The 9,059-nt window shown below is 31.3% G+C and overlaps 1 protein-coding gene across 5 annotated transcripts in view; it reads right to left on the reverse strand.

Moving 5' to 3' along the window:
* Positions 1–8,719, reverse strand: part of LOC128188553 (uncharacterized) — a 132,496-nt gene extending 123,777 nt beyond the window's left edge. For 4 of the 5 annotated variants that reach the window (XM_052859699.1, XM_052859709.1, XM_052859717.1 and 1 more), the window contains exon 1: positions 8,457–8,609. In XM_052859699.1, coding sequence (XP_052715659.1) covers positions 8,457–8,489 — 33 coding nt within the window. In that variant the 5' untranslated portion in view covers positions 8,490–8,609. Of the gene's footprint in view, positions 1–8,456; positions 8,610–8,700 lie in introns of those variants that run through there. The other variant, XM_052859681.1, reaches the window with a different exon arrangement.
* Positions 8,720–9,059: the final 340 nt, after the last annotated feature.

The raw sequence follows: 9,059 nt of genomic DNA on the forward strand, positions 1-9,059 counted from the left end.
TAGAAAAAAAAAAAATTATACAAAATTGCGATGGCATGATTCGATTAAGGTGAAAACATGTATTGATTGCACTGCATTCGTGATTTAGCTTGTTAAATCTTTTTAGGATTTTGATTTTATATATCCTATTTTTAAAGGTTAACTTTCTTAACGATTCAACAGTTTGCAATAGTCAATCGTTCTATTTTATGTAAAATATAAATCTGTTTTGAATAAATATTATCTTGATAATTAAGTCTGACATATCTTGCAAATTGTCTTTTGGATTGCCTTTCATTTATGATAATAATAAGGAAGTATTTCAATACGGTAGACGTTACAGAATGAATAATTATATACATTCAAAAACTTGTATTTGTATGCATGTTACTGACATGTTCGTTTCAAGGAGGGGTGTTTGAAAGTAAGCAAACGTGAGAAATATAATCTTCAAGTCGCAAAACTGTAAGGGTATTCCCCGAAAAAATGCGCATCAAATTATATGTTTCTCACTCCTTAAGTACATAGCTATTCATTGTATATTGCCGCTCCCAATCATAAAACCATTTGCTTTAGTTTTAATACCATAGTGGAATTTTGCATAAAAGCCTTCAATTTTTTAAAGATTGAATACACAAATAATATCAGAGGCCAAGCACGTAGCATCGGGGGAAGGGACGGGTAGGATATTAAGAATGAAATTGAAAGTTATTATATATTACGCTACCCCCCCCCCCCCCCCCCCCATTAGAATTTTCATGATTTTGTGAAGTTCTCTTTTTTGTTATATTTTTATGAGTTTGGCGCCCCCTTTCAAAAACGATGATACATGTACGTGTCTGGCGCCCCCTTTCAAAAACGATGATACATATACGTGACAGATGGTACCATTAAAATGCAAAGGCTTCAATAAAGTAGATCTAGGACTTAGATTATTGAATGTGACTGAATTCGACACCACAAAGTATATCATAATCTTGCCCATAGAAAAATCAAATTGATTTATTTCTTACATCGTATAATAAACTAAAAGTTAAGGAGAAGACTACATGCGGTATTATGCATTTCTCGCCCCCCCAAATTATAATTCTATAGAGTGTTTTAGATATATGGATGAATCTTTTTTATTCATATTGAAAATAAGTAAATATACCTGTATATATGATTAAGATACGTTGAAAATTTTAATCCCGGTGCCGTTTTAATGTAAAAATGGCGTCATGAAGATTGTATTATTTTGATAAAAATTTTATGAATGTTTCTGAGCAAAATATTGGTGATTTCCGACGTTTTTTGACTGTAAAACATCACGCGCATGCTTGCTCATATAAATTTTTAAAACTAAAATTAAATGTGTATAATTATATTAATAAAAACAAAAATGGTACTAGAACAGACCTGCGCTCTAACGTATATTTCAAAAGATGTCAATATTTTCGTAAGTTTGCAAAATTGTGCTGATTAGCCCATTTTAGTTACGTGATAAATGAACGGCTATTGAACAATGATGACTGATAACAATCATTATATTTCGAAAGATATAGTCTAAATGCAGCGGTGTGTGCATAAAAATTGAGTAATGCGCGTTGGCGCGTTATAAAATTATGTAAATACATGAATTTGACCATATCAAATGCACAATGTTGTCCTCTATGAAATATATATAAAACATTCACATTTAACGAGAATACAATGTCAAAAATTTCAATCCTGTCATGCCAAGTTATATAATTTGAAGATCAATGTCTTCGTTTCTTGTACCATTGCTAAAACATGCACCACCTCCAGAAAACATACACATTTCATTATGTGAATCAACACACTTCTTAAAATGATTTTTTTTTTTACTATTAGTGATATTTAATATTTTCATCAATAGGAAAACACAATTTACTCAGTCATTCTCTTAGCGAATCAGAAGAAAGCAGGTCAATATTTGACGCTTAATTTGATTAGCAAGCAAGAAAGTAACATCCCACAGAAAGTCCAGGCTCTTGTTAAAACGGTTCAAAGACAAATGTAATAAAAAAAAATCAGCATTTATTAAAACTAGAAATATTTTGCTATTTTAAAAATGATTTTATACATAAAGCTGCCTCACACACAGGTGAAATTGCAACGTATGTTCAACATTACTTGAGCATACCTTGAACATATGTTCTAAAACATTTGTTTGCCATAAAAACGAGCACCATATGTTCAACATGTTTTTTAAATAAACATACATTAATCGCATGTTTAACATATATCAAACATACATTTTGAATAGTCATAATATGATTAACATGTGTTTATTAACATATGTTAATCATATGTTGAACATAAAAAGGTTAATTACATTTTTTGTTAATATCTTTTTCACCTACACAGCACGTATAACATATGTTTTATGCATATTTTGAAATGCCTTTAAATATTTTTTATATTTCAGTTTACTGCTGATTCACCTCTTTTTGCTGTATCACCTTTCACAAATTTCTTACAATGGAACACGCTCCTATACCAAAAATACAAAAACGTTTACGAAAAGACGGTCTGTATTAGATATCTTTTAAAATGATCCATAAATGCTTTACGACATCAGATGATTTTTTGATATCCTTTCTAAACGGTTTTCTTGATATGTACCAAAATTCCTTTTTTTATATCCATTATATAGTGTCATAAGTAATTTTAGTAACGTATGAGATACGTATTGCATATGTTAAGTGACCTTTTATTATGGTTAGAAAATATTTGTTATGATTTTTAGAGGGAAAGGGCATAATAAGTTTTTAAAAGTTTTATTTGTCAGTCTTCGTTTTAATTACATATACATAAAATACATTAAAAAAAATCAATAAAAAGTCTGAGTTTTATCTTGGTTTAATTCAGGGGCGATTTTTAGAAATTCAAGTGAATAAGTATTTTGTTTGTTGTATGAAAAACCCTTGAATTCGACTGTGAATATGCGTATCTTTGATATGGACTTCATCTACAGATATCTAAATATTTGTTAAATCTTTTTAGGTTCTAAAATATCAAATGCAAATAAAGATGTAAGGATTTCTTCTTCGCAAAAAATTCTGGAAAAATTGTATTTTTGGGTGAAACAAATTACATTGTTTGAATTGTTCATATCGAATGCAGGTTTGTCGATACACTACTGGTTGCACAGTTGGTTCGATTTAAAAATGTTAAGATCGAGTTGCCTCATACTTTTTCTTAATAGTATTAATCATTCAAATCTATACAATTCTTTGCAATGCATTTCAGGTCAAGCGAGAAAAAGTCTGGCAAAATATGAATGTAAGTTGGAAAGTTAGAGCTAACCGTTAGCAATTCTTTGTTATGTAAACATGGCTCATGCGTTTGTTTACATATGTTATGAACACTGGCAGAAGTTAAGTTAGCTTGCACCAAATTTTGTTTGAAATATTACCTTTTCTAGCATTTAATATGTAAAAAATGGTAAGTGGTTTTTTTTTACGAAACAGAATTTTGAGTTCTGTATCTTGAGTATAACTCAACGATTGCGCTCATAATCAATTTTGATTGACCGTTTTTAAAAAATATTCAAATAAAGTATTCTACACATTTAACAACAATAACAATTACAAACTTTGAAAGTTTCGTGACCATGCCACTTTAACACAGTTTTTACGACAAATATAATTAATGGTTGTTGCCCGTTTGCATTATATGTACATCATAACTGATAATCTGTACCTGGTTACATTTGCATGATCGTTATCACTAAATTGTTGTTAGTTTTTACATTACTACGAGTATACCTACTTTATAGGTTTAATTCTAGAATGTCTCTTTAAAATTTGTTCTGTTAGAATAAAAAATAAGAAAATACTCATTAACGTATGCACACACACACACACACACACGCACACGCACGCGCGCGCGCCGTACACATTTCATCTATTTTAAAATTTCCGTAGGTAAGTAATAATATTATGCCTTCTATGTAACATTTAGCAAAGTGAATAGGAGAAGACATATTTTATCGTGTTATGCTTTGGTTTTTCTATTTGAGTGAAGCGGTTATAGATATTTTTTTCTAAGTGTTGTAATCAACTAAAACAGGTCATTTAACAAACAGGCCATGCTATCTATTTTACACTCTAAATTGTTTGATGTATATGTAAATATTCTTATATAAAATGCTTATGTGTAAACATAACCCATACCTTCAATTAAATATGAATTCATATTTAATATATTTAATTATTTAATAGGTTTCTTAACGATTCAACAGTTTGCAATAGTCGGTCGTTCTATTTCATGTAAAATATAAAATCTGTTTTAAATAAATATTATCTTGATATATTGCAAATTGTCTTTTGATTTTCATTTATTATAATAATAAGGAAGTATTTCAATACAGTAGATGTTCCAGAGTGCATAATTACATGTGCACTGTATATACATTCAAAAACTTGTAGTTGAATGCATGACCATGAGTTGTTATTGACATGTTCGTTTCAAGAAGGGGTGTTTGAAAGTAAGCAAACGTGAGAAATTTAATCTTCAAGTCGCAAATCTGTAAGGGTATTTCCCGAAAAAATGCGCATCAAATTATATGTTTCTCACTCCTTTTAAAGTACATAGCTATTCATTGTATATTGCCGCTCCCAATCATAAAACCATTTGCTTTAGTTTAACTAGACTTTGACCCGTGCGTGCACGGGTTGACATTGGATATTATGTCGGGCATTTTTAGAATAGATGCATGAAATTTGCACACCATGTTGACATTCAGAACTCTCGGAATTGTTCATATAAAACGCACTTAGAGTTATATCCCGTATGTTCTTACATGAACAGAAAATATAGCAAATTTTTAATGAAAATTTACACGTATTTGTATTATCGCTTTTTTTAGTTTATCCATGCACATGTGATATTGTGGAAACATAAACTAAAGAGCATCCCGTGATTTAGCGTGAATCTAATGCGCATGCGCAAGATTGTAAAATCCGAAAAATTCAGACGATTTCCGGATTTTTTAAAGGAATTTTTGTTGATTATTAATTAGCGAAGCCTGATTGAGAAAAAATAAAAACAAATTGGTAATCTCCAAGTACCAATGATGTTAAAAATATATAAAACAAAAGACAGTACTCTTCCGATTTCTCGGTATTAAAGCCCAAAAAATCGAGTCTATTATTTTAATATAGTAGTATAGATACTACACTGGAATTTTGCATTAAAGCCATTAGTTTTTTAAAGGTTGAATTCACAAATATCAGAGGTCGGGCACGTAGCATCGGGGGGGGGGGGGGGGGGGGGGTAGGAGGGGTAGGAGATTATGAATGAATTGAAAGATATATGAATACTACGCTCCCCTACCCCATTAGAATTTTCATGATTTGGGGAAGTTCTCTTTTTTTTGTTTTATTATGAGTCCGACGCCGCTTTCAAAAACGATGATACGTGACTGATGGTACCATAAAAATGCAAAGGCGTCAATAAAGTAAATCAAGGACTTCGATAACTCTAGAATATTGAATGTGACTGAAGTCGAAACCACAATGTATATCATAATCTTGCCCAAGGAAAATCAAATTGATATATTCCTTACATCGTACAATTAAATTAAAATTTAAGGAGAAGACTACATGCGGTATTATGAATTTCTCGCCCTAAAAATTATAATTCTATAGAGTGTCTTAGAAATATGGATGAAAAAAGTTTAAATCATATTGAAAATGAAGATATATATATATATATATATATATATATATATATATATATATATATATATATATATATATATATATATATATATATATATATATATATATATATTGATATTTTGAAAGTTTTAATCCCGGTGACGTCCTAAAGTAAAAATAGCGTCATGAAGAGTGTCTTATTTTGATTAAAAATTTATGAATGTTTTGGACCAAAATATTGGTGATTTACGACGTTTTTTGACTGTAAAACATCAAGTGCATGTTTGCTCAAGTAAAATTTTTTAACCATGATGTGTATATTTATATTAATAAAAACAAAAATCGTACTTAAACTGACCTGCACTCTAACATGTATTTCCAAAGGCATGATATTAAGAAAAGATGTCAATATTTTCGTAAGTTTGCAAAACTGTGCTAATAAGCCCATTTGAATTACGTGATAAATGAACAGCTATTGAACAATGATGACTGAGTACAATCATGAAATCATTATATTTCGAAAGATATAGTCTAAATGCAGCGGTGTGTGCATAAAAATTGAGTAACGCGCGTTGGCGCGTTATAAAAATATGTAAATACATGAATTTGACCATATCAAATGTACAATGTTGTCCTTTATGAAATATAAAACATACACATTTAACGAGAATACAATGTCAAAAATTTCAATACTGCCATGCCAAGCTATAGAATTTGTAAAATAAAACTGGTTATTTGTTTCTACTTGTCTATACATATACAATAAAATTGTGTTAATTATTGAATGAAAATGTAGGACTGTGGTTTCTCAAGATCCATGTCTTCGTTTTTGTACCATTGCCAAAACTTGCACCACCTCCAAAAAACATACACATTTCATTATGTGAATCAACATACCTCTTAAAATGATTGTTTTTTTTCTATTGGTGATATTTGATATTTTCATCAATAGGAAAACACAATTTACTCAGTCATGCGAGGAAGTTCATGAACCGATAGTGATACGATGGTTTTTAAAAACGTCGCATATACATGTATTGTTATGAACAGGATATCAACATAAATTATCACTCATATTTATGTTTGAATAGAAAATGGCTTCAATTCACGCGACAGTCTGTATGTTAATACCAGTTATCAGAAGGGTGTGTACATTGTTTCCCACCACTCCCCACAGACTCTCTATGCTTGGTTTCATCCGGGACTTTGTAACAATGACATTGAGCTCAGACTCTATACATTTACCCTACAATTATTGCCTTTGAAGAGTGTATCCCTGCATTTGGGATGTATAACTTTCGATAAGATTCTGCATTTATCATATTTACTTTATTTTTTTAGGGAGATTAAGTGGTCAACAAATTGCATCAGATCTATATTTAAACTTTACACGATATTTTGGCCATAAATCATTGTTCATTATAGAGAGAGAATCCGGATATTTTACTTTAAAATATGAATCTATATCTTTTATACAGAGCTCCGCGTCTCATGGGAATAATGGAAAGAACCATTCGACCTCTCAGAAGGGCTAAGCAGTTATATTACGAATGCATCTGGTAATAGGTATCTATATTCCGCGTTTTTCAACACATTTATTCATTTTGATATCATAATAGTTATCATTTTGATTTTTTTTTTGCAAAAAAGTCATTTTCATTTGCCTCCAAATTAGACTTTGATACTCTTTGTTTTATATCAAATGGGTTCCACTGTGCCCCTGTTTTCATTCTCTTTGGGATCATGTTTAAAAACAATGTTAACAATTCTGGTTGTAACGCGCCATTTGATTGGCATTAAAATCTAAGTTTTGATTGTTTAGTAGATATTGCCTACGTTACAATAAAACCAACAAAAAAAAGGATCAATTCTGTTACTTACATTTTATTGTTATTTGACATATCAAATGGTCAGAATTTATTACCCCGAAAACTAAAAAATTAGAATGCACGCTAAGCATACGCGATAAGCACGGTTTAGTACGATATCTACGTGCAGCTACGTGTACATTCACTTCCTTGTTCTATCATAGTCACAGATGATTGCGTTGATTGGAATTTAAAGACTTTTCCATACTAATAAGACGTTGTTTAGAATTCAAAACAGTGAATGGCTTGGAAATTTTCTGTTTTTTCCATATCTTTGTCTTATAAAGACTTAATGTAAAACCTTAAGGAACATTACGGTTTTATTGTCCAGATAAAATTTCGTTCGTGTAGTTTAATTATTTATAAATTTCGTTTACGCTGTAACAATGAACTTCAGCAGCAGGTATTTACAGCTTAAAAAAGTTAGATAAATCACAAAAGAATCGAGCGAGCTCAAAGGCGTAACGCACCCTTTGGACAATGACTCCCGATGAATCTGTTTATGTGGTATTTATTTACACTTGGGCATTGAAAAGAACTGCATTTTTTATAAAACTGGTGTCCAATAATTGAACCCATCCTGTACTTATCTACTAAATATACACTGCAGATAAGTTTAGAATAAATGATTATCTCAGTGTTTACATGTGTATTCAATAGCTCTGTACTTTCCGAGTCGTGGGGTGAACACCGCGGGTAGGGATCACATGCTCCTTATAGAAGTACAGTCTGTTGTAGACAATGCTGACCACGGTCTCTGCACACACATAGATCACAACAATGGTAAGTATGTGACCATATTGTCCAGCAAATCTCACTAAAATCTGAAACTCTTTCAAAAACCGCTTTTTCACTTTAATGATAGACTGAAGTATACAAATTATTAATGAGATTAGGGAAACCTGCCTTTAAAATGCGCGATTTAAAGATGGACACTTACCCGTCTTTCTTTCCGATGTCTGCGTTCTTCCATCACATTCAATGATTGAGAGCTGTTTATTCCGGCTGCGACTTTAATTTAATCCATTTTCAAAATCTGAAATAAAGATTGTGCAATACTCAATCGTAAGTAGAGGGTATCGCAAAAACAGCGCAGGGTAGAGGAATGTAGAGTCTGCGTTTTAAATGCGCATTCATGCAAATCTCGGGCTACCCCCTTAAACAAAAAATTTAAATTCACTAACCGGTAAAATGTACATTGTATACGCAGTCAATTCGATTTGAGTGTGAAAGTATCATTGTTACTCAGTATCCAGCAGCGAAGTTTATGGCCATTTGAGTGTCATTGCTGTTTAAGCGAATTTGAACCGCTACAGAGCAGGTGGTATCGTATGACAGTGTGTTACTGTACTGGTTTCCTCTCAGTGAGACGGGTAGTATACTGTCCTTTCTGATATATTTCATTTTATCAAATAAAATATACAACATGACTAATATATCAGAAAGGACAATACCCCTCTCTCGACATGACTCGGCTCTACACATCCGTCACTGCAACTCGAAGCAAAAATTTGTAATTGCAATACCGATATCTCATCAAAAG

Source organism: Crassostrea angulata, chromosome 1 (genome assembly GCF_025612915.1).
Source record: "Crassostrea angulata isolate pt1a10 chromosome 1, ASM2561291v2, whole genome shotgun sequence".
In the NCBI taxonomy this organism is placed as follows: Eukaryota; Metazoa; Mollusca; class Bivalvia; order Ostreida; family Ostreidae; genus Magallana; species Magallana angulata.